Source organism: Dryobates pubescens, chromosome Z (assembly GCF_014839835.1).
Source record: "Dryobates pubescens isolate bDryPub1 chromosome Z, bDryPub1.pri, whole genome shotgun sequence".
Classification (NCBI taxonomy): domain Eukaryota; kingdom Metazoa; phylum Chordata; class Aves; order Piciformes; family Picidae; genus Dryobates; species Dryobates pubescens.
The window spans coordinates 95,848,972-95,875,336 of NC_071657.1; the positions used below are offsets into that span (position 1 = coordinate 95,848,972).

General features: G+C 38.7%; 1 protein-coding gene across 1 annotated transcript in view; it reads left to right on the top strand.

The window, feature by feature from the left end:
• The window catches only part of ITGA1 (integrin subunit alpha 1), a 57,057-nt gene extending 36,088 nt beyond the window's left edge, over window positions 1-20,969 (top strand). The window contains exons 14-30 of the mRNA XM_054177827.1: window positions 4,100-4,354; window positions 4,759-4,889; window positions 6,987-7,150; window positions 7,347-7,483; window positions 8,272-8,382; window positions 8,923-9,008; window positions 9,167-9,302; window positions 10,216-10,296; window positions 11,936-12,012; window positions 12,733-12,822; window positions 13,823-13,925; window positions 14,026-14,139; window positions 15,674-15,778; window positions 16,826-16,930; window positions 18,460-18,552; window positions 20,037-20,153; window positions 20,880-20,969. Of these exons, the coding sequence (XP_054033802.1) occupies window positions 4,100-4,354; window positions 4,759-4,889; window positions 6,987-7,150; window positions 7,347-7,483; window positions 8,272-8,382; window positions 8,923-9,008; window positions 9,167-9,302; window positions 10,216-10,296; window positions 11,936-12,012; window positions 12,733-12,822; window positions 13,823-13,925; window positions 14,026-14,139; window positions 15,674-15,778; window positions 16,826-16,930; window positions 18,460-18,552; window positions 20,037-20,153; window positions 20,880-20,924 (1,950 nt within the window). The 3' untranslated portion in view covers window positions 20,925-20,969. The remainder of the gene's footprint in view (window positions 1-4,099; window positions 4,355-4,758; window positions 4,890-6,986; window positions 7,151-7,346; window positions 7,484-8,271; window positions 8,383-8,922; window positions 9,009-9,166; window positions 9,303-10,215; window positions 10,297-11,935; window positions 12,013-12,732; window positions 12,823-13,822; window positions 13,926-14,025; window positions 14,140-15,673; window positions 15,779-16,825; window positions 16,931-18,459; window positions 18,553-20,036; window positions 20,154-20,879) is intronic.
• Window positions 20,970-26,365: the final 5,396 nt, after the last annotated feature.

The following is a 26,365-nucleotide window of genomic DNA, read 5'->3' on the forward strand; positions in this document are numbered from 1 at the left end:
CCAGCCTCTGAGCCACTTAAGCAGGTGTTAATTACAGCTGCTGACCTGTTCCTTTCAGTATTCCTTCCTGCATCTTTACAAGCTCTATGAGGAGAGGCTGAGGGAGCTGGGATTGTTTAGCCTGGAGAAAAGAAGGCTCAGGGGGGATCTCATTGCCCTCTACAACTACCTGAAAGGTGGTTGTAGCCAGGAAGGGGTTGGTCTCTTCTCCCAGGCAACCAGCACCAGAACAAGGGGACACAGTCTCAAGCTGCACCAGGCAAGGTTTAGACTCAAGGTGAGGAGAAAGTTCTTCACTGAGCAAGTTGTTCGTCATTGGAATGTGCTGCCCAGGGAGGTGGTGGAGTCACCGTCCCTGGAGGTGTTCAAGAGAGATTGGACGTGGCACTTGGTGCCATGGTCTGGTCGTGAGGTTTGTGGTGACAGGTTGGACTCAATGATCCTTGGGGTCTCTTCCAACCTTAGTGATACTGTGATACTGTGATCTAAGGGTGTCGATGAAACAATTACCTGTGTCCCTGAGCCCTCAACCAGTTTTCCCAGAGCCTTGAAGTCCTTTTTGATTGGCATTGTACCTCTGGTGTCAACATCGTCACTCCCTACCTGCATAACTATCAAGGGATAGTGATCAGCAGACTGTACCAGACTAGGCAGCCTCTGGTAACATCCCTGACCCCAGCCCCAGGGAGGCAGCAAATTTCCCTGTGGGAAGGATCTGGCCAACATATGGGGCCCTCTGTTCCCCTCAGGAGGGAATCACCAATAACAATTACCCTCCTCATTCCTTTAAGGAACAAGTCCTGATGCAGGAGGCAGGCTGTTTTTAGGCAACACCTCAGATGGTGTCTCTTCTGTCATCTCATTCACCTCACCCTCAGCTTCCAGTGCCCCATGTTTGTTTTGCAAGGGCAGCTGGGAAGATGAGGGGAGCCGTGAGGGTTTTCCTTTGCATCTCCTAACTGGGACCTGTATCCATTTCCTGCTGCGTCTTGGGTCACCTCCCTCTGCTAGGGGAGCCTGCAGAGCCTGCTTCCTCAAATCCAACTCCCTTTCACATTCCCTTACAGTCCTAAGTCTAGCAACTTCTTCCTTCAGCTCAGCCACTAGATTAAGCAGATAATAGAGCTGCTCACACCTAATGCAGGTGTTAACTCCATTGCCCTCCATTTCAGGTGCCAGGCTCCTGCTCTCTCTGCAGCCAGTTGCCTGGACACCTGTCTAGTTAAGTTTGACCTCAGTCCGGGTTGACACAGATCTTTTGAAAACAGCTTTGCTGTGTGTTACCACCATCCCTATCCCTGGCCACATGACCTGACTTGAGAGCAATTCAGGAACGAGCCCACATGGCTCAGCACCCCCCTCCCTCTGGTGAAAGCACCACCACTGCAGCAGTCTCTGCCCACGCCATGCTGGCCTCTTCGGAGAGGAAAGCTGGCTCAGGGGCATGGGGGGGACATGCCGTTCCACAGGGGCTGGTGCCTGGGGTCCTGCCTTAGTGCGCTGCTCTTGAAGATCAATTTACAATTTATAAACAGCACAAGAACCCCCCTGGGCAAACCAGGGGGCTACCAACAACTTCCCTCTCCCTGTCCCCTTCTCCCTGTACAGGATAAAGGAGAAAGAAGAAACAGAGAGTTGTTTGTTAATGTAATACTCAGTACTATACAGCACTCAATACAACAAAGCAATGCAGCCAAGGTCAGCAAAAGCAGCAGAAGCCAGAGCTAGCATCTGCTAGAGCAAAGGAAGCAAAAAGAGAGAAAGTTAGTATACGCAACTATTTTATGTTAGAAATCTGGCCACTGGGATTATTTAGACCTTATCAGTTTACTTTTTACTTTCAATAGTAATTTATTTACATTCTGCCAGTTTCTGTTCAAGATCTGTGGAAAATTTTCAAGGTACAGCATAAAACTACTACACATACCATGCTGCAGTCATGCTGGCTTCAAAAAAATGAAAGGGCTAGCTGGAGCAAAGTATTATGTTCTGATTGCAACATGAGAGGCTTCCTGTTCTGGTCACTGCTTCTGGGTTCTTGGGTGCTGGCTTTTCTTCTGCAGGCATGGTGGCTGAACAGGTGGGAGTTGAGTAGCTGCTGGTTTTGGTTTTCTGTTTTATGCTGGGTTATTTTTTTCCCCTGTGTATTTCACTGTGCTGGTTTTGCAAATAGGCTAAGATAAGCTAATCATACATTGTATTATTAGATTAATTAGATTATTAGCTAAAATATTTATTCATTGTGGTTATTATATCTTGTGTGATATTAAATTGTTATCTATTTATCTCAGCGCTGAGTTTTGAGTGTTTTCTGCTCACTCTTGTGTTGGGGGAGCCAGGCAGGTTAGCCCTTGCACTAAACCATTGCACCATTCCAACACCTGACCACTTTTTCAGTGATAGAATACATCCTAGCAATGATGTCCTCCTAAAATACTCTTGTGAGAAAAGGACCTGAAGAGACTGGATCTATTTCGCAAGGAAGTCTTCCAATTTCTACGTGCACGCTACTAGCAACATATTGCTGGTGGATAGGGTTGGCAAGAAAGCAAAAATTCCGTGTTCTCCAGTAATGTGAGAGTTTGAAATCTGTTTTTCCTGTACTTCCTTTTATCCATTTCCAAATGAAGGAGGTGCAGCAACTGCTTGCTAGTGCTAATCTCTAACATGGAACTCATGGGACCAATCTTTCTGAAAGATTAGTTACACACCACACCACATGTATGGTTTTGGTCTAGAATGCAAATATTTGGTCTAGACCCAAATATGTATGTTAGGCCTTGGAGTGTGTATCTGCTGAGGACCTAATTCAGTCTGTGTAAGAGAAATGCCATCTTTTTTTTTTTCCTTTTCTGGAATAAGGGTATTGCCATCTGTGTTCCATCAGAAACTTGGTCTACTTCTCAGTTTAAGAGAATGCTTTTGAAAGAACTCTTAATACTATCCTGAGAATGAAGTGGTTCACTGATGATAGCATGCAAATATCATTATAATATTACACTTTCCTATGAAATTCTCACTTCAAGAAATATGCAGAAGCACCTAAATGCAGAAAGAGGAGAAACGAGAATGTGTCTTCCACCCATTGCTTGGAAACAGCGTTTGAATTAATAGTTACAGAATCACAGTTTCTGCCATGCATGCTATTACTAGCAAAGGGTTGTAACTGTTTCTTTTACTTCATCAATCTGTCTTCTGGACAAGGGCTCTTAAAGCATATCTTGCTCAATAGGCTGGACAGATGGGCAGAGTCCAAGGGCATGAGATTTAACATATCCAAGTGCCGGGTTCTGCACATTGGCCACAACAACCCCATGCAGAGCTACAGGCTGGGGTCAGAGTGGCTGAAAAGCGGCCAGGCAGAGAGGGACCTGGGGGTGCTGGTTGATGGTAGGCTGAACATGAGCCTGCAGTGTGCCCAGGCAGCCAGGAGGGCCAATGGCATCCTGGCCTGCATCAGGAACAGTGTGGCCAGCAGGAGCAGGGAGGTCATTCTGCCCCTGTACACTGCACTGGTTAGGCTGCACCTCGAGTACTGTGTCCAGATCTGGACCCCTCAGTTTAGGAAGGATGTTGACTTGCTGGAACAAGTCCAGAGAAGAGCAACAAAGTTGGTGAGGGGTTTGGAACACAAGCCCTACAAGGAGAGGCTGAGGGAGCTGGGGTTGCTTAGCCTGGAGAAGAGGAGACTCAGGGGTGACCTTCTTGCTCTCTACAACTACCTGAAGGGAGGTTGTAGACAGACGGATGTTGGTCTCTTCTCCCAGGCAGCCAGTACCAGGACAAGAGGACACAGTCTCAGGCTGTGCCAGGGGAGGTTCAGGTTAGATGGTAGGAAAAAGTTCTATACAGAGAGAGTGATTGCCCATTGGAATGGGCTGCCTGGGGAGGTGGTGGAGTCGCCATCATTGGAGGTGTTCAGGAGAAGACTTGATGGGGTGCTTGGTGCCATGGGTTAGTTGTTTGGGTGGTGTTGGATTGGTTGATGGGTTGGACGCGATGATCTTGAAGGTCTCTTCCAACCTGGTTTATTCTATGTATTCTATGTATTCTAAAAGGTTGATGAAAATCCACGAATTTTAAATCTGTTCTTTCCTAGACAACTTTTGAATATCAGATGAGTCTTGAACCTGTGAAACAAACATGCTGTTCACCACTAAAGCAGGACACTTGCAAAGTTCTTAAGAATGAGCCTTGTGGTGCACGTTTTGGGACTGCGATTGCTGCGGTGAAGGATCTCAACCTTGATGGATACAATGACATTGTAATAGGTTCTCCCTTAGAAGATGATCATCGGGGAGCTGTATATATTTATCATGGCCATGGAAACAAAATCAGTAAAAAATATTCCCAGGTATGAAGTAAAATGTTGCAGACTGACAGATGATTTTCGTGTATGTAGCACAAATCCTGTTTTCCTATGTCTTCCCAACATTGCGCCAAACTGTGACCTGAACTATCATGATCGCTTCTATTCTATTCTATACTGGTACTGATTTAACCAAATTTGATTCTAATATTAGAATGTTTGTATTATAAAAAAATCTGAAATGTTCTGTACAGACAGACAGTAAAGTAGGCATTTTGCAGTTCTGAAAATCTGTAGTATGTTCTTCACCAGAGTAACAATTCGAGGGGTATTGTAATGAAACTTTAATGTAGAGTCTAAAAAGCCGTCTATCTGCCAAAAAATATGTCTTGAATGTTCTTATAATTCTTTCAATATGCACTGCATAAACTTCTTAATGTTTCTCACAGCGTATTGCATCAGGTGGAGATGGAGAAAAAGTGAAATTTTTTGGCCAGTCTGTGCATGGAGAAATGGATTTAAACGACGATGGGCTGATTGATGTCACCATTGGAGGCCTTGGTGGGGCTGCCCTCTTCTGGTATGATTACTTACAGCAACTGTCAAGCCTGAAAACAACCAAACGTTTTTCTTAGCAGACAGATGTAAATTGTGTACAATACGGTTTGGGCTTTTGTGATGATACTGGTTTCATCTCATACTTTGACACAGTGGATATCCATGTGGCTGCAGCTGTGATTCTTCATGTCTCATGTATATGCTCATGAACAAGTATAAAACATCATAGATAACAGTCGTGATTACAGGAATGTTTTAGAAACGTTGCTAGACTCACATGAAGAATCTAGTCTCCTAGACTATATTCAGAATAAAAACTGACACAAATTGTGGTGCTAAGTAAAATAGAAAAGAACCCTAAATGTTATCTTTTTGAGAGCACTGTGTTGCATATTATCTTATTAGCAATATCAAGTTCAAATGCAAAAGAGTCACTAAGGACACGTGCAAAGTTCTTAAGAATTAGTCACCCTTTTGACTTCCTAGCAAGAAAACTCTAGTTTTACTCATGCAGAAAATTAACTTTCTGGTTAACAATGAGAAAAGGTGATTTACGAAAAGATTATTCAGTTGCTATAATGAGCAGTATATTTTTTAGGGAGAAAAATACCAGTAAAAGAAATTAACAAGGCTATATGTAACTAAACAAGACTATTCCCATCTTTGGCAAGGCAGTTTCTAAGCCTGCTTCTTGGTTTACGTGACCTGCTCTTTCATGTAACTCGCCTGGTAAGTGATCAAGCGTGTCAGATTTTGATACTCTCCTCAAGCTGACAGCATCTCCTCATCTTCACAGAATCATAGAATCACAGAATTGTTAGGGTTGGAAGGGACCTCAAGGATTATTAGTTCCAGCCCCCCTGCTATGTGCAGGGACCCCTCACACTAGATCAGGTTGCCCAGAGCCACATCCAGCCTGGCCTTGAAAACCTCCAGGGATGGGGCTTCCACCACCTCCCTAGACAACCCATTCCAATGTCTCACCACCTTCATGGTGAAGAACTTCTTCCTAGCGTCCAATCTGAATCTACTTACTTCTAGTTTTGCTCCATTGCCCCTCGTCCTATCACTCCCTGACACCCTAAAAAGTCCCTCACCAGCTCTCATGTAGGCCCCCTAAAGATACTGGAAGGCCACAATTAGGTATCCTTGGAGCCTTCTCTTCTCCAGACTGAATAGTCCCAACTCCCTCAGTCTGTCCTCATAGGAGAGTTGCTCCACCCCTCTGATCATACTCATGGCCCTTCTCTGGACACGTTCCAGCATGTCCAGGTTTATCTTCCTAAAAGCTCCATGTGTGACTACAATGAAGTGTCCCCTCACTGCATTGTTTAGGTCAAGGAACTGAAGAAATATGTTTTGTCAGCTAATTTTTCTACTGGTTTACACTTGAGGGCAAAAGGTAGCTGAGCCTAGAGCAAAGGAAGAGACAGGAATGTATTGCAGGGACAGACGTGAAAGTGATTTCAAGTGAAACAAATTTGTAGTGAAACTCAGCCTGTTTGTCTACTCAAAGCCTAAGAGATGGCACACTACACTCCAGCGCCAGGGGAGGTTTAGGCTGGAGGTTAGGAGGAAGTTCTACACAGAGAGAGTGATTGCCCATTGGAATGGGCTGCCCAAGGAGGTGGTGGAGTCGCCATTGCTGGAGGTGTTCAGGGCGAGGCTTGACAGGATGCTTGGTTGCATGGTTTAGTTGATTAGGTGGTGTTGGATGATAGGTTGGACACGATGATCTTGAAGGTCTCTTCCAACCTGGTCTAGTCTACTCTAGTCTAGTCTGTTCTAGTCTATTCTATTCTAATAATACATCTGCCTAGAGCTGCCTGTGAGGGTGGATCCAGGCCTTCAGCCTTTTTTAAAAAGGGACTGGCTTTACAGAGTTGCATAAAGACTTTTGAAAATATTTCCTTTCATCTGGTATTTGTTGTGAAACAAGTACAGCACTGTGGAGAAGCTTGTTGCTTATCAATCCTATGTATAGTTAATTACTAGACCATCAGGTATGTGTATTTTAGTGTTCAATGTTGCACATTTTGCAAGTCCATTCTTAACTTGTTTTTTTTAAAGTTGCTGCTGTTGTTTTCAAGGCACTTTCTCTCTTTGTGTCTTTCTTAAGGTCTCGAGATGTGGCTGAAGTAAATGTTTCTATGCAATTTACACCCAAAAGCATCAATATCCAACAACAAAATTGTCAGATCAATAAGAGAAAAACAATATGTATAAATGCCACGATTTGCTTTAAGACCAGACTAAAGTCAAAAGAGGATATATTCAAATCCAGTAAGTAGATAGGCACTAAGATATGGAGTCTTTACACTATAAAACTGCTATGTTTGTATTTGTATTTGTTTATTTCTGAAAAAATTGAATGCTGCTCTTCTTAATTAATTGTTCAAGGTGCGTTTAAGATACTTTGAGAAAAAAGAATGTGTAGAGGTAAATTGGTTCAAATTATTGGTCTCCACTTCCTCTGCAGGCCTGCAATATTGGATTACTCTAGACTCACAAAGACAAATATCTCGAAGCTTGTTCACAGAAAGCCATGAGAGGAAAATGCAAAAAAATATAACAGTAGAAGGGTCCGAATGTATTAAACATAACTTCTACATGTTGGCAAGTAAATCATTTAAAGTGTTTTTCTCATGTTGATAAAATAATAATCCAAATGTATTCCATTAATCATAGACTGGACAACGGAATGTGTATGCAAAATTAATCCAAGAATAGTATGAAAACTTCACTACTTAGGATTTATATATTTGTATATGTGTATAAACTATTTACTTACGCTCAGGCTATTTACCTTTGTCTCTTTGTGTCTGTCTTAAGAAAGAGCATAATAGTGCCTTTGAAACTCATCAGGAGCACGTGAGCTGGAAGTCTAGTTTTCATACTAGTACAATATCTTCTGCTAAAATATAGTACAGAATCTCACAAATTAGATTGGGAATAGAGAATACTTTTCACTACAAAACAGAAATGTAATTAGCAACTGTAAGTATAAAATTGCCCAAACTATAACTAATGTGCAGAGTAAATGGAGATGTATATTATAAGCTGCCTGTATTTAAAATGTATACTGACTTCACAGTTGTTTCATAATTCAAAACTAACGGTAAATGATGCCTAGAATTTGCTTGAATATGCAATTCACCTCCTAGCAACAGGCCTCAATTTGACTTTGTATAGGTGATACAACACACATTGGTATATATTTATAAGGATTAGGTTGTACATTAAGTGCTTTATCATCATCTGCAAGCATTTAAATGCTTTTCTAGCAAGGATGGTGACAGTGTGACTAAGAAATATTTTACCTTGGCATTTTTGGGGGGTTTTTTAACCTCCTTAGATGTCAAAATGCATGTCTATAAAGCAAATTTGTTTTCTTTATGTTCTAGGATAAGCCTGATTTTCAGGACTCTGTAAAGGTTTTGTTGGAGTTCAATTTTTCTGATCCAGAGAACGGACCTGTTCTTGATACCAACCTGCCAAATTCAATATCTGAATATGTAAGTCGGCAAGATTCTGTGTTAATAACCTAAGTATTTAAGGTAAAATTCAGAGCCCACAGAAGAGCTGAAAGTATTTTCCACAGGTTGTCTAATGAGCAAGGGTCATTGAACCTGTCCGGAAGACGCTTCCTGTAAATGAGGAAATAGTAGGAGTGAAACTCTTGAATCAATTTGTTGGAGAACCAGCCTGGAGTTTAAGTCAGTCCAGAGTTTACTGAAGATAGAATACAAGCAATTTTATCATCATTTTCTATGTAGATAGATCAGAGGAATGTTGGTAATTCACTTTGATTGTGCTTGGAATTGTTCATAGTTCTATTTCATCTCTTTTTCTGATTGAGATGAATCACTTAGAAGGGAATAAATAGAAAGCTTATGTTTCACTTGCGCATTTTACAGGATATTAGCATGTTTAATATTAGGGAAGTCTTTATCAAACAGAAGAGCTTATATGAGATTAGATAATGAATAAAAATACAAGTATTTAATTTTAATAATCAGTGTCACAAAATTGAGAATAAAATACTATTGTTGCAGATTCCTTTCACTAAAGATTGTGGAGCCAAAAATAAATGCATTTCAGATCTTGTTCTGAATGTAAAAGCAAGCATAGCTGGAGACAGGTAACTACAACATTTCTATGTAAATTCTAAATTCTGAAGTCTAATGAGATAATGCTGTGCCATGATGTCAAAGTCAGAAATAATATAGTCTGGATGTTGAAAGAAGTTTCTCTGTGTTTAAAACAAAAGTTATCCAATATTCTTACTTTATTTTGCAGCTCTTCTCCATTCATTGTAAAGTCACGTAATGATAAGTTCACCATTCAGCTCTCTGTGAAGAACAAAAAAGACAGTGCTTATAATACAAGAGTTTTGGTTCAATATTCTCCAAATATTATTTTTGCTGGCATTGAGGTAGGAATTTTTCACATTATCTTATTTATCATAACCTGTATTCATAGAAAAACTGAATTTCACTGTTCTGCCATCATCTCAGATGATGGCAAATGTCTCCCTGGGAGTCATGTCATTACTAACCCCTCTATAAGAATACAATTGTCTTGACCTGAGGGAACTTTTGCTAAGCCTCCATTGACTACAGATGCAAGTTTCGTAATGATAGACAGTATATGCAGACATCTTATATGAATGCAAACACAACAAATCATCCGTAGAGCCAGAAATGCCTTGTTATTCTTCAGTACAGCCCCTGAGCCTCTGGAATTCTCATTTTGTACGTGTATAGAAAAAGTACTGTCTTGGTTAGGACAGCATAGATCAGTGCATGCTTCATCCCTGCCTCAGAGAGTATTTCCAAAGTACCTCTTTTTCTGAATACCTCAGCAGACATGCTAAGAATTCACCCCAGATCACGTGGTAAACACTGGGAGAAGATTCTTTTCTATCAACAGACCTGATGTTGTACATTCAAGGAAGTCAGTGGTCCGTAGCACCATTGCTGACTCTCTGACAATAATTTATGGAGTCTGAGTGCCTCTTCCACTGCCATTATCAGGAACACAGTTATGGGAATTACATGTAAAAATTACTTACTTATACCTAGAGCCCACGAATAATTTGCATGAAAACCAGTTTTCATATCATTGCTAATGTCTCAAACACTTTCTGTGGAAGAGAATAAAGGCTACTAATTGATGTAGATGTTCACAAATGGAAATTGTTTTACAGAAGTTGTCGCTTGCTATTTTTGTTCCAGTTCAAGTCAGACTTTTACATCAAGCAGCAATACTGTAACACATTCAACAGGCCCTTAAGGTTCAAAAAGAGTTTGCACAAGATCATGATTTCACTTTTCTTTTTGCTTCAGGATATACAGAAAGACAGCTGTGAGTCTAACCACAACATCACCTGTAAAGTGGGCTATCCATTTCTTAAAACTGCAGAAGAGGTAAGAAGTGTCCCCACATGCAAGTTCTTCACATCTGCTCAGTGGAAGTGAGAGGCCTTTTCAGCAAGCAGTCTGCTTAAAAGCAAGCTCCAGCTTAAAAAGCTCCAGCAATAAGTCTATATGGCAGGCTGGACTGAGGGAGCTTTGGCTAAACTAAGCCTTTGAAAATATGCTTCTAAGCTTTGCTTAAATAGTTCTGATACTGAATTGGGAAATAACAATACAAATATGATCAACTGTCTTTCCTAGTAATTTCTCATCTGTTCCTCTGTGTTGCAGATGCATAACAGAGGGAGGAGAAGGAGAGATGGCCTCTTATGTTGCCTCCTATATACACATTTCAGCTTGTGTCTTGGACTTGTAGGAATTAAGTCAGCTGTTATTTTCTTGCAGCCAAATAAGCATACTCCCCAGTTCCAGGGCCCACAAGCCTCCGTTCCCAGCTTTACTGGATTTTTCACATTTTCCTTTCATGCTTTGATTGTTACTATGTCTGTAGCTATAAATCCCTAGAAATGTCATGTTTGCATTTACATTCAGAAATCAATTAATCACTGATTCACCAATAAGCATTTATGATATATTCCATTTTAAAGTCTCTTCCTGGCTATTTTTGTTTTTCTAAAGATGAAGAAGTATCTGACACGATTCTTTCTTCGTCACTTTGTAGTAAAGATTTGTACACATTAAAAGTAAAATGAAAGTCTGAGCTGAAATATCCTGTACAGTAGTAAATATTGTCAGGATATAGAGAGGCTCATGTTTGGCACTACATTTGTGTAGTCAGTTGGTGATAGACTTGCCAGAGTTTAAGAAGTAGGGGATCTTTGTGAGACTTAGTAATCCATTTACATGGTAAACATAGTCCAGATTTTTTACTCAATAAGGATATTTCAGCAGCCTTCCATACACAGCTCATCTTCACAGTAATTGACAGGCCTTGAAGCTTTGTTCCTTTCTCCTTATAGATAAAAAATTGCCTGCAAGACTGGTTAGTTTCTCTTAAGTATTATTTACCTGTGTATTTCTAATATATGATATAATGTTTTACAGAGGCCTCTCAGTTCTGAACATTTGACTCTTCTATTGAATAAGTGATAACTATTGGATTTTCATCTTAACTGGGGCAAATTTGTTGGAAAGTTGGAAGGTTGATTCAGTCTCAGGCTGCACCAGGGGAGGTTCAGGTTGGATGTTAGGAAAAAGTTCTATACAGAGAGAGTGATTGCCCATTGGAATGGGCTGCCTGGGGAGGTGGTGGAGTTGCCATCATTGGAGGTTTTTAGGAGAAGACTTGATGGGGTGCTTGGTGCCATGGGTTAGTTGTTTGGGTGGTGTTGGATTGGTTGATGGGTTGGACACGATGATCTTGAAGGTCTCTTCCAACCTGGTTTATTCTATGTATTCTATGTATTCTAAAACTCTTACTATGTGAATAAGGATTCCATAGATAAAATAGCAGAATGTGCTAATTTTCCTTCAGGTCAAACTTTGTTAGTGTGCTTTTATTTTTCTTTCTCTTTTTTTTCCCTTTTTTTTCGGTGGGGGGTGGGATGCTTGTTTGGTTTGGTTTTTTTTTATGTGTGTGTTTCAGTTTATTTATTTATTTTTAAAATGTGTAATGTATTTTTCTAAACAGATTTCCTTCAAAATATCATTCCAATTCAATGCATCATATCTCCTGGAAAATGTTACTGTTTATGTATATGCAACAAGGTTAGTTGCAATCACTACTGACTTTCTTTTTAGTTTTGGGGTTTTTTTATACTTTTGTGTGTGTGTGTGCTTAGAAAAATCTTCTTATTTCTGTTTCTTAGCAAAACAAGGACAACTTTGCTGAACTCATAAGTGGTTAAACAAACTTTAATGCTGGCAGTTTTACAGATGTACTCGGTCTGGCAGTAGACTGAGAGGACTAAATAAACAACTGTTTATCACTAAAGCCTGAGAATTACAAATGAGTCACGATTTCCAGAAGTTTTACCTTCAGATAAGATTTATTCTTTTACAGAATTACTACATACTTTAGCATGAATCACAGTTTATGCCAAATGAAATTATCTGACCTTCAGAGAGCAAGAGCATTGCAGAAGTTGTCTGTGATCAAGGAATTCTTGCATTCAGTGTTTGCTGTTCCCCCAAAATCCAGGGCTGATGTGGGAGTAGTGGCCACTACTAAGTCCATTTGCATTGGGTCAATTGCAGTTCATGTTAATGAAGATGTATTTCTAAGCTAGGAGTGGTCCAGAACATAACTTTTAGTTACTGGAAATAGTCTTTTGAATTTGGTTCTGGGGCAACTAACTGGAAATGAATAGGGTTTTTTTTCTATACCCAGAACTGTAGGTACTTCAGTTTCTTAAATTCCATCTACACCTAGTAGTTGTGTTGCATCTGCGCAGTATGATCTGAGCGGCATATTTTGTTTTATTTTAGTGACAGTGAAGAACCACCTGAGACCTTGAGTGACAACAGAGGACACATTACAATTCCAATAAAATATGAAACAGGATTAATATTTGTAAGGTATTGATGGTTTTTTGTACTCTATTTGATAGCAAGTTAAATAGCAGGTGTTCAAAGAGAAATATAGTATTGTTTTGCTGTTAGGCTATTATCAATAGCTATAAATGACAGCTTCTAGGCTCATGAACAGGAGCAAAAATTTCATTGAAAAGAACAGTTACATGAAAGAATGGAGAAACCACTGTCCCTATCTTGCTCCTTTTTATCTGTTTAAATTTGATCTACAGTTTACAATTAAACAGCAACTTTTGTTGATTCCTGTATTTTATTAATTCAAAGGTGTTTGTGGTATAAAAGAAAACAAATACTTTCAGCTTCCTTATGGTCCTGAGTTTGTATCACTGTGATATTACATGGCACAGTGTTTGATTTCCAGCTTCAAAAATTAGTCTTGATTCTAGATTCTCAGGGATTTGTTTTTAGCAGTTTGCAAGTCTTGTAGTACACTTTATTTTCAGAAATAGATAGAATTCAATTAAATTCAATTTCTGAAAATACTATAAATATTATCTGTAGGCTATACGGCACGGTACACAGTCAAATTCATTTTTGATTCATTTTGTAGTTGAAATCCAGCTTTTGTTTGTCCCATTGGGAATAAGATTGAATTTAGAACATGCTGATTTTATTCTCTATTTACTTGGTCTGTCTTTTACAGGACCCTGCCTATTTCACAGGACAATATTCAGGATAAGGGACAGCACAGCTAGAGTAAGAATAGTAAAACTGGGCCCTGATATACCATTTCTGAGAAAAATATTTACTCATTTGGTAGTTTTATCTGAACAAAACATTTTAAATGTACATAATTAAAAATTAGTACTACTCAGAAAATAGATCAGTTGAACTTCAGTGGAAGTCACAGTGCACTCTAATTGCAAAACTAATCATGGAGGATTCATGAAATAATGAAAAGACCTATATTATTAACTGGTACCATTTTTGTGAATCTTTCATTCTTATTGGGGTCTTGCATGTTTGTTTTTTTTTTAACCTACAGTGTTTTCAAGGAGCACCATGTCATAATTGCAGCAAATGATACTGTTCCTACTGCTATTAACACAACAGAGCAAATTGGGGATGAAGTTACTCTACATTATAGGGTAAGAAACAATTATAAGTAAAAACACAGGAAGGGAAAAATTCACAATCAAATGCCAACAAAATAAGGAAAGTACTAATCAATTTATTTTTTGTTAATAGATTGAAAAAGGTGAACACTTTCCAATGCCAAACCTCACACTGCAGATCTTATTTCCCAATGTAACAGCAGCCAAGAACACTCTTCTTTACCTTACTGCATTGTCACATTCCCAAGTAAGCTAAGCATTTGTATTTTTATGATTCGTCTAAATTTTAAGTTTTTGTTCTAAGAAACTTCAAAATTTGAAATTGTACCTTGCTTCATGGCAGATATTGCTTTTAGCCCAAAAGACAAGGTGCTGGTGTTTTAAGTACATACGCATGTGCATGAGAAAACAGATAACTTTTCTATAAAGGAAACAAGCAGACTGATTTATGAGTGACAGGAGTTACTTTATTAGTTTTATCTACTGAGCCTCAGATTATATCTGTTTTCAGCAGTACTTCTGGCAAATGCTCTATTCGGGTAGTGTACAAGTAGAGCTCAATCTCCTGTTCAGTCCCCTTCTTTCTGTCACTGAAATTAGCCTTCTTGCATGCCTGCTCTCCAGCAGTAGCAGTGCTCTGGCTTCTTCGTTCACTGGGGCACTGAAACATCTTGAAGGGGATGGTAGGTCATGTCTTTCAACAAATGCTCTTCACTGCAGCTCTCATTAGCATTTTTCCATTTCAGTCCTCTATAGCAGCTAGAGATCCCAATTCCAGCAAATCTCATTATTTCAGATCCATAGATATGAAAGCCTAAGCTATATCAGTGGGTGGCCAAAGAACACAAATATCACTAAGTGGTTGCCTAAAGGTCTTCTTGGCCTAAATGTCTTTTCTGTTTTTTGGGTTTTTTTTCATTTCTCCAAAAAATTTATTTAGTTGTGAGATGTTGTACCACTGAAAAAGTAACCAAATGAAAGTGCAAACTTCACTTTTAAACAAAATCCAACACACATACAAATATTTAATGTTTAGAATACAAAGAAATTGTGTTGGCTTTTAATTCCTTTCCCCACTATTGTCATTCATAGGCAGTCACCATGTTTGACCCGTGTTTACACATGAACTTAACAAATTTGTGCTTTTCCTGTGGGTATAGATCATCTACTGCTAGCAACCCTCTAGTGACAGCAGTGTGCCAAAGCACTCTGCAGAGGATTTGCAGTTCTCTTCATGCTAGCAATTTGAAAGTGAATGTCCTGACTGAAAAAAAACAAACAAACAAACCAAAATTTCCCCACACCAAAGGTACCAAGGGATTTCTAATCTGACTTTGAAGGAGCCATGGAAGTCTAGCTGAACATCAGCACCTATTCCTCTTCCCTGGGTCCTGCTACGGACCCAGGGAATTTTTAATCTGTTTAATCCACCTGTCTGCTTCCTCAGGCAGAACCTTTGTGGATTACCTTAGAAAAGTTGTTTAGCTCTTTTGATAGCTCACTCTTGCTAGTTCATGCTTCTACAGATGTTTCAGTAGCTGGATAGAGTTTAAGTTCAATTATCTCATAAAAAAGGTAATGTGTTGTTTGAATAATGATACTTCAGTACCTACATATCTAAATTTCCTGTTGTGCAGTATTGTAATATGCAATTCTATTGCATTTAGTGGTTAATAAATATTAATAATTTTATTATTAATGTTGGTTCATTTCCAGAGCATATTTTGTTAATAAATTGCATATTCAGACAATAAGAGAAACATTTTTATTTCTACTAACAGAATGCCATCTGCCAAAGTAGTTACCCTGTAGATCCCTTAAAGATCAGCACTGGGAAACCATTTGTGTTGTCAAAAATAAAAGAACCTACAAAAAATACAATTATGGTAAGTCTCCATATAATATATATATTAATCTCAGATATTAACCTAGATCTTGGAGCTGACTGCTATAGAAATGTTTCTCTCAAACTGTATGCTATGAAAATTCACTTTGTCTAAACAGCCTGGAAAGCCATCTCTATGTGGACAGTAGTTTCTGTCTAGAAAATTGTATGCAAACTGAACTTGCAATTGTGGGGTTCTTTCAAATTTAGGAAATGTGTAGATAAAAGCAGCACATTTGATCATGCAACAGCTGAGTAAGTGTCAACCTTCTGTATTTCCATTGTGATTAATAAATAGTAATATCCTTAAAGTATCTGATTTCCCTTGCAAATTTTTGACACTTATTCAAATGCCAACACTATATTCATTCAAACATTTTCCATGCAACTGGTAGAAATGTAATTGATGATTCCATTTTGGAAATGATTAGCCTTTCACATTTAGATGGAAGAGTTGCAAAGTAATTTTATTCCTGTAGTTACGTTGGCACATCAGGGGGAAAAACATCACAATACCTCCTCAGCATAGAGGTACAAGCTGAGTTTTGATGCAAATGAAACCACGTCATGAGCAGAGTATTTTGCCATGCTTATCATAGTCCTTGACAGAGATATTAAAGGACTAGACTAAGCAAATGTTTCCAAAATGTCAAACATAATTCCCAGCTAGCGTGTGATACTGGGAAGTAAAGCTATTTATATTTTCCAGCACACATCCTACCCTGCTTGAAAGATTCAGGTCTCCCACCTTAAATACTACAGAGAAGCCATAGCTGTTTTGGCAGAAAAACACTTGCTACAGATTATGCCTCCTTTAGAAGCTCTACTGATGTACTTGCAACAACAGAGCTTCCTCAAGTGAGCCTGCAAAAACTGAGCATGAATATACTGAAGTATCATTTTTAAGTACAAAGTCCCAGTAATTGACATCAGTTTAGTACTGGTGTCATAGCAAGTCTATAACTGTATGTATAATAGTTTGCATGGTTTTATTTCAGTAATATGAAAAGTCTTTTCCTTTTAATTCATGCTGGTGCATTCTCAACAGGACTGTGATACATACAGCTGTGCATCTATTAATTGTGTCATGATCCCATCGGACACATATCAAGTGAACGTTTCATTAAGAGTATGGAAACCTACCATCATAAAGGTAAGTAAATCAAATTCATATTGAGAATACTCCTGGATTTGAGAAACTAAAGGAAATATTCTCCTGCCTATTAAAATTGTACCTTTCATTTCCTTAAGGCTTCACAGTCCCCTGGTATTTGAAGCCAGTTTGCTATTCTAAATTTTTTTTCAAAATTGTTACATGCATTTTATTATTGCACTTAAAGTATATGCTTAGAACTTACCAGGAGTTTTAAAACATGGTAAGAAGACATTTCTTACTTGTTCTGTATTGATAGTACTTTGTATGCATCCACAAATTCTAATTTAGAAAATGTAAGGAGGGATGCATAGAAATGCCACTTTTGAATAAGTTTTTGTCTATAATGATTTCTCAGATCTAGAAAGGATTGTTTTGATCAAAAAGAGCAGAGGAGAAAAGTCCACGTTGGAGAATACCTCAGTATTGTCTAATAGTTACAACAGTGACTGTGGCCTGTTTTGCTTAGTGATAAATTTCTTATCCTGAGTTCCTGTCTTCTCTCTTTGTTTTACTCTGGAAAACAACAAAGCAGGAGGGGAGATAAAATAGAATATTTAAAAGTACAAATCCACCCCAAAGTAGTATTCCAGGAATTAATTGGTGTTTCTTTGAAATCTCTGCTCTCTACACTTTCAAAGCTCTACTGCTGTCTTGTAAACAGTGATGTGTGTGCTGAAGGTGACACATTCAGCAGCTTCACTGACTTTCACATTTTTCAGCATCTCCCAAAACTGTAGCATCAAGTTTTGCCATGTAGAGGGACCTTGACAGTCTTGAGGGGTAGGCCCATGCAAGCATAATGATGATGAACAAAGCGAGGTCCTGCACTTGAGTCAAGAAATATCACAGGCTGGGCATTAGCCAGCAATGTGCACTTGCAGACCAGAAAGCAAATCACATCCTGGCCTACACCAAGTATGGCCAACAGACTAGGTGAGGTGATTTTATCCCTATACTCTACTCTCATGAGATCTCATTTGGAGTACTGTGTCCAGCTGTTCAGCCTCCAACATAAGAAAGACATAGACTTGCTTGAGCAGGTCTAGAGGTGGCTTACCAAAATGATCACCTCCTCCATGAGGACAGGCCATTGATGTTGTTGAGCCTGTAAAAGAGAAGGCTGTAATGAGACCTTATAGCAGCTTTCCAGTATTTAAAAGGAGCCTACAGGGAAGATGAAGAGGAACTCTTCATCATCAGGGAGGGTAGTCATAGGACAACAGATAATGGCTTTATATGGAAAGAGGATAGATTTAGATTACATATTAAGAATACATCCTTTACTGAGAGGTTGGTGAGACACTAGAACAGGTTGCCCAGAGGATGCCTCTTCCCTGGAAGTATTTAATGTCAGGTTGGATGGGACTTTGAGCGACTTTGTCTAGTAGAAGACATCTCTGGATGTCTGTCTGGTAGAAAGGGATGGAAATAGATGATCTTTTAGGTCCCTTCCAACACAAACCATTCTATGACTTTTACAAAGCTTTCTTCTACTATAAAGCACAGCAATTTCTGTCTTCTTCTAGGCAAGTATTCACAGCTTAACCCTTGTTGTGAAAGCATTACTTAGGAGTGAGAACTCATCGCTGGTTTTGAGAAAAGACCATCAAAAATTGGAGGTAAGAACATAATAATCAGTGGATTTACTCTTCATAGGATTTATTGTGCTACTGAATTTTTCTTCACTACTAGTTAACTGATTGTTACTAGTTATAATGTATTATCCCTGTCTAAACAAAACTGATTTCATGTTACAGTAGGAATGTCAGAATTCATCAGATAATATGAAAATCCCATTACCCACCAAGGTGCTTGAATGAGAAATACTGCATTAAGTATTTCTTCCTGCTGCAGTATGAATGCTTCCTGCATCTATGTAAATCCAAAGCATAATTAAAATTCTTTTAAGGAATTTTAAATTTTAAGGAATTGTATTTAAACATTTGTCCTGGGTCATTCAGAAGTGATCTCACTTACTACATTGTATTTTATTACTTCTTTACTCATTATTTCTTTCTACTTCTTTACCCAGGGTATATATTTAAGACAGGTTCTTTTAATTTTCAGAAGTTCCTTGTAATTTTCTTAGATAAGAAAATATTTAACACTATAATAGTGGTGTCAAGTATAAAAAGAAATGTTTTGAATTGTGTTAGAGTTGTTATTTATCCTTTAATACTCTTAATTCAAGATGTTAATAGTGGTTAATGCATTACTTTCCTGTGGGAACTTGTATATTGAAGGCTTGTTTATTACAATACACACTTACAAGCAAGTATTATGTGTTATTATTGTTAATACCCCCAACATTTAGAATAAAGTAATATTTAGTGTGAATTAAATCTTACACAAAGTATTTTCCGAGATACAAACATCACAGGTCAGCTGTTCGCTGTTATTGTATCCAGGCATTTAAGTGATAAATTAAAATTCAATCCAGGAGGTGAAACACAGTTGAGAGACTTGCAGGTAATGAGAGCTGCCTTTACAAAACAAGGATTTTCAGAATTATCTGGCTTTAAGACATAATTTCAAATTGAATGTTTATCACTCAGCTCTGATGCTTTTTTTGAATTATAACATTCCTAAGTTATAAATTCTTAAGTTAAAAAATTCAAACTCCTATATGGTAACTTTTATTTAAATATTAATATTCCTTATTTCAGATTAGTTTACACTGCATATGCCTGGTTTAAAATAGAATTAGTATCTGCACAGTCTTTTACATTTATTTCATTTGCTTGCTTTTGAAGGCTGTTAATCACTTCCACCTTTCAGTGGGGTGGGCATTGAGTGATGAAGAATATGCTACAGAAACTCATAATATATACTTCAACTGCTCTACAGGTTTTGTCCTGTGTTATTACTAAAACTACTGACTTACAGCAGCACTGACCCTCATTAAATGAATGCACTTGCATGACAGAAGATATTATATAGAGCATTTCACGTTGGAGATTGTTCTCTCAATTCCCACCTACAAAATTCAGTACTTAGAGTGAAGTAGTTTCCTGGAAATCACTGCATACTGATAAAAGTCATAGTGCACTGTTGATATTTAGAGGACAAGCTATTTATTCCTTGCATTCTGAATACTTTGCAGACCATGATTAAAATTTCCAAAGAACTCCCCCCAGGAACAGTGCCCTTATGGGTTATCCTTCTGAGCATCTTTGCTGGACTCTTGATTCTTGCACTACTTATATTTGCTTTGTGGAAGGTAAGCTGCACATTCTTGTCATCATGAAAATAAACAGCTTTGCTTAAATTCTCTGCCATGTCCTTCTCATGACTAGAACTTCACAGAGACTTAATATTATCTAATAAACAGAGAAAAATCTTGTAGAAATGACAGATTAACTAATTGCACTGTATTTGTATTACCAGGATGTTATGGAAAGAAAAATATTAAGAGGTTTTAGTATTATTAAGCATTTCTGAACTTTTTTTTATTTATTAGCTTTGTCTGTGGCCTTTGATAACCAGGTGTGCTCTTTTCCCTTTGTGCAGGAGATGCTCGGGCTGTGGTGTACATATTGCCACAAGTAGGCACTCTTCTCTAAGCAAAATATTTAGTTCATACTTGCATTAGAAAGTTAGCGTTTATATATCTCTATATGCATAATCTCTTGGGAAAAATGCAAGTATAAAGTAAAAATATTGTTTGTTCAATTGATTAACCATTATTATTAAGCATTTTAGCCTTTTACATTATGTGAGCATAACAATGATTCAGCAGCTGCTCTCTATATGTTAACTGTATTCTTTTTGACTGGTCTCATGACATATTTTTCCGTTTGGTTTTAGGTTTTATTTTTTCCGTTCCAGGAAAACCGATGTTGTACTTCTGTGATAAAAATGTTACATTGCTTTTCACTGCCCTGAAAGGCCCAATATGGGTTGAATGCTTTAAGCAGTTCTTAGTCACTTTTTTCTTTTTCTGCAGGCTGGATTTTTCAAGAGACCACTAAAGAAGAAAATGAAGAAATGAAGAGAAAACAAACAAACAAATCAAGAAAATATAAAAGAGGGAAGAAAAAAAATCAACACCTACACACACACACATAAGAAAAGGGGGGGAAAAACCCCCACACACACACACAAAAACAAAAACAAAAAACAAACACCAGAAATTTTTGCTCAGGTCTGCCTAAAAAGCTATTATTGTAAAATTGTAAATTTAGATGCAGTAGTTACAATATTTTTCTAAACTTTAGTGGATTAAAAAACCCCAAAAGCAGAACAAGAAGCAAATCAAGCACACATACAAATGAATGATGCAAAGGAAGAATAAACCTTATAGCATTTTGAGACACTCAAGGACATACTTTCAAGTGTTACTAATTTTCTGCAGAGTAACTGAGTTCAAACATTCTAAGACTTTTAAATAATCATATTTTTATAAACCTGTCTATGTAGAAGCATTTTCCATTCCAAATTGTGCAACAAGGCAGCTTGTCTGTAGTAATCCCAGTCTTTTTTATCACCTTAAAATTTCCAAAATGTCTTTCTTATGGCATTTCTGTGAAAAGCAGACTATTAGTTCACAAAGCAAAACATGCAAACTTTGAGAATACACCAAATACGATGTGGTTACTGATGGAATGACAATTCAGAAGATAGAAGCACCCATAGAATTTGGGGTCAAAATTACTGAAATATCTTGGGACTTCTCTTTCTGCTTAATGTGTCCAGATGAACCCAGGGTAGTCCAAGAAAGAGATTTTTACGGACATAAGCAGACCATAAAGGATAGGTCCATTAAATTACATAAATGTTGGGATTTCTAATAGATTTTCAGCAGGCCTAAAAGTGTATTCACAAGGCTGATCTGATTGCACACTGTACTCAAATAAGCAGGGGCACAATTGTATCTGCAAGCTGAAATGTCCGTATTTATGCAGAAAACATTTAGAGGTACCCTGAAAGTTTAACTCTTGCTGTATGTCTTGGAGTAGCTAGGAGGGTGCTTCATAAACTGTCACTGTAAATTTCTTGTGTAGCTATTTAATCCAATGAGTTTAAAGTGTACAAAGTGATAATTAACAAAAAAACTACATTTAGAAATTTCAGCACTGGCAAGCTTCTTCTAATACTGTCACACCTCATCTTTGTTATTTGCAAGTTTAAGTGAAGAATTTGTGTACTAAATAAGCACTTACAAATTATGTTTATTTTGTGTCAAAGATTAAAAGTTTATAGGAGAATACACTGAAATGTAGATAGCAAAAGATATCTTTACATTTTTTTTTCCTTTCTATTTAGACTATTCATTTTCCTCTTTTTGTTCATGCACTTCTCTTTCTTTCATGGGGATCTCTCCCGAGGGCTTTTGGGCTGTGCCTTGTCCTCGAGAGCTTCTTATATCATTTGCAGCCACACAAAATTAATAGAAGAAAATGGGAATGTGCTGGCAAAGTGTGATGTTGCATCATCATGAGATGACTTAGTATTGCTCATTGATACATTGATCAGAATGTATTGAGAAGTACTAAGTTCTATTAGATGTACTTGGTCACAGAAAAGCTTTGCCTTGCCATGGAAGTGAGAAAAATTTGTTTCTCATCTTAATAATGAAAAAATTATTGCAGTTTTCCAAAGATTTTGAATTTAGTACTGACATTATAGTAATAGCTTACAGAGCAGTAATGCACTCTTCTTTAGACCACAGATTGTGGTGGACAAGCTGGCAAGTACAGCTCTCTAAGTATGCCAGAATGTGCTTTATTGTTTGAAGGATACTGTCACTCTTCAGTCCCTTCTATTTAGCTCCAAAATTAGAGAGGGTAGTTATTGGGAAAGGCTAAGAGTTATGATAATGCTGCAAGTAAGTTTAAGTTTGGAAGTGTTTGCAATTTCTCTTTCTGTCTGTGGGAAAAGCGGTTATTTCATAACAACAGTCTGCTGAAGGTAGCAGCATGACTCAGAGGAGAGAGCAAAGCACTCCCTGGGAACACTGTGGGTGGCTATGCTTTGTGGAGCCTCGGAAGAGCCACCGAGTCAGTGGATTTGCTTAGGCTCATCTGAACGCCTGAAAGTGCACCTTTTGTGAAGGGGTGCGAGGTGAGTTGCCCTCTTTCTGAGAGCAGAAGGAAGACTTGAATGGAAGGGAAAAAAATGTTATCAAGGTGTTGAGGATAAACTTCTTGCTTCATTCGTCATGTGAATCACATAGTCCTCAAAGGAAGGAAAAATCCATTTGTTGAACAGTGACTATAAATTAATGTGTGCAGGGCTATTTTCAGTCCCATGTGAAATACAGGTTTATTTTACGAATATGTATGGTTTTGCCAGTTTGTTTGAAAGATTTAGGCAGAACTTGTCACTGCAATGTCTGAATCCCTCAGAACTGTAAATGTTTTTTCCTTATGCTATGTCTGTAAAGGAATAGCAGTGCTGTTATCCTGTTACCATTTTGTAAAGGAACAGAATTATGAAAGAATTGCCTTACCTGTGCACACATAGAGTCTGTGGTAGCAGAGAAAATACTTGTATTTATTATTATTCAGTCAATTTGTTAACCCTGAGGTAATTTTTTCCTGGCCTCATAAAAGAACTAACAAGTTGTGCAAGTCACACATCCTTTCTATACAACATCCTTTTGTTTTGTTTGTGTTTTAGTTACAATAGGCTGTTGACCAGAGCTTTTTACTTTTCTGATGACATTTCATGGTTTATTTAAAGGCACTAGCCTAATTGAAAAAAATGTAGGTCAACAGAATAAGGTCATGCAAAAGTATGTATTTTATCAGTGCAAAGTGTGTTTGAGATCAGTGTTTCATTCTTTTTAAACTTTCTTTGTAATCTAAAAATTGTAATAAGCTTCATATAACCTCACTGCTGCTTTCTTTGTCATGATGCTTTCTCCCTTTTCACTTTTGACCTATTATCATATTTTCAGTTATATTATCTGTTTGATATATAACTAGGTAAAGGGGATACTGCTACAGCACATTGTTCTTATACAACCTAAATTAGTAAGCACAATAACTTTATCTGTAAGAGCCTTTCCACACAGCACTGAGAGAGCAGTATTTTACTGCTTTTCACTGTATGCGACAAAATAGCCTACTGAAAACAATATTGTGAACGTCAGGAACATCTCACAGAAATTTGGCAGGCACAAGAAATAGCAGAACAGCACGGTAATATGATTCAAATAACTGGCAGGCTAAATATTTTGTTTCATTCAAAGTCAAGCTCATGAAAAAAAAAAAGCAAATTAGGTTTATAACCAGAGATTAGACAATGGAGGGAGTGTGACCCAGCTCAGTTCCTAACTTCAGCACTGAAGCAGTTAATCTTAGAGGAAATGGAAAAGCTACATTTCTACATCTCAGAATTTATCTAAAAAGGAGCAAGAGCTTTAATCTATTGTTCCTGCTTCAACTTGAGGCTGTTGGAAAAACAGCATCTACATTAGAGCAAACACCCTGGTCTGCTGCTTATCTTCCTGTCTGGTGTCATCCTAGGTCTATATTGTCATCTTTCTACAGACACAACCCAGCTATCCTGACCCCTTACTTGAGCCCTTTAATATATATCCTGTGCTGAGACATTCTGAGCAAGATGTTCCTCTTCTGCAAACCTTGAGTCAGAGGAATTCACCTTCAACTGGAGCCAGGGGTTTTCATGTTACTTGGCACTGCAAAGCTGGAGTTAGGGTCACACTAAAGAATAGTCTATGTGTCTTTATTTCTTTAATTATTTTATAGATTGTGATCCAAGTAAAAACAGAACAAGAGAATCAGAATGCACCATTGTGGGTTATACCACTTCACAGGAATAGGAGGGAATTTGCATCCTTTTCTAAAAAGGAAAAAAAAATATTCTGCACAGCATTTTCTTTTTCCTGTAAAATTATTGCATATGTTTTATTAATAAAAATAAAAATTAAAGAGCCTAGTAAGCGTCATTTGTACTTTGATTTTTTAGAATAGAATAAACCAGGTTGGAAGAGACCTTCAAGATCATCGTGTCCAACCCATCAACCAATCCAACCCACCTAAAAACTAAACCATGGCACCAAACACCCCATCAAGTCTCCTCCTGAACACCTCCAATGATGGTGACTCCACCACCTCCCCAGGCAGCCCATTCCAATGGGCAATCACTCTCTCTGTATAGAACTTCTTCCTGACATCCAGCCTAAACCTCCCCTGGTGCAGCCTGAGACTGTGTCCTCTTGTTCTGGTACTGGCTGCCTGGGAGAAGAGACCAACCTCCACCTGTCTACAACCTGCCTTCAGGTAGTTGTAGAGAGTAATAAGGTCACCCCTGAGTCTCCTCCTCTCCAGGCTAAGCAACCCCAGCTCCCTCAGCCTCTCCTCATAGGGCTTGTGTTCCAAACCCCTCACCAACTTTGTTGACCTTCTATGGACTCGTTCCAGCATTTGCTATTTGGCAAAAGAGCTGCTCAGAAAGGGCACTCCTTTTTGGTTTCTTTTTAGTTTTTTGGGGGGTGGGAGGACCTCGACAGACAGCAAGGACCGTCAGGGTTGTCTTCTAGTGTGCCTGCTCAAGAGGGTGATGTCAGCCGTGGCAAATTTAAATATAGGAGAGCTGAGCCGTGCAACCGCCATTTGTCAAGAGAGCCTTCTCACTCGATTGCAGCTAGCAGCATGTGCCGAGTCAGCTGACACAGTACAGAGGCCTCTGTGGTAGCTTGGACAAAATGTAGTAGTAAGGTCGCCCCCATGCCCCTGAGCCAGCTTTCCTCTCCTGAGAAGCCAGTGTGGCTTGGGCAGAGACTGCTGCAGTGGTGGTGCTTTCACCAGAGGGAGGGGGGTGCTGAGCCACGTAGGCTTGTTCCTGAATTGTTCTCCAGTCTCCCAGACTGAGGTCGAACTAAGGCAGACAGGTGTCCAGGCAACTGAAATGGAGAGCAATGGAGAGAACACCTGCATTAGGTGTGAGCAGCTTGATTATCTGCTTAATCTAGTGGCTGAGCTGAAGGAAGAAGTTGCTAGACTTAGGACTGTAAGGGAATGTGAAAGGGAGTTGGATTTGAGGAAGCAGGCTCTGCAGGCTCCCCTAGCAGAGGGAGGTGACCCAAGACGCAGCAGGAAATGGATACAGGTCCCAGTTAGGAGACGCAAAGGAAAACCCTCATGGCTCCCCTCACCTTCCCAGCTGCCCTTGCAAAACAAATATGGGGCACTGGAAGCTGAGGGTGAGGTGAATGAGATGACAGAAGAGACACCATCTGAGGTGTTGCCTAAAAACAGCCTGCCTCCTGCATCAGGACTTGTTCCTTAAAGGAATGAGGAGGGTAATTGTTATTGGTGATTCCCTCCTGAGGGGAACAGAGGGCCCCATATGTTGGCCAGATCCTTCCCACAGGGAAATCTGCTGCCTCCCTGGGGCTGGGGTCAGGGATGTTACCAGAGGCTGCCTAGTCTGGTACAGTCTGCTGATCACTATCCCTTGATA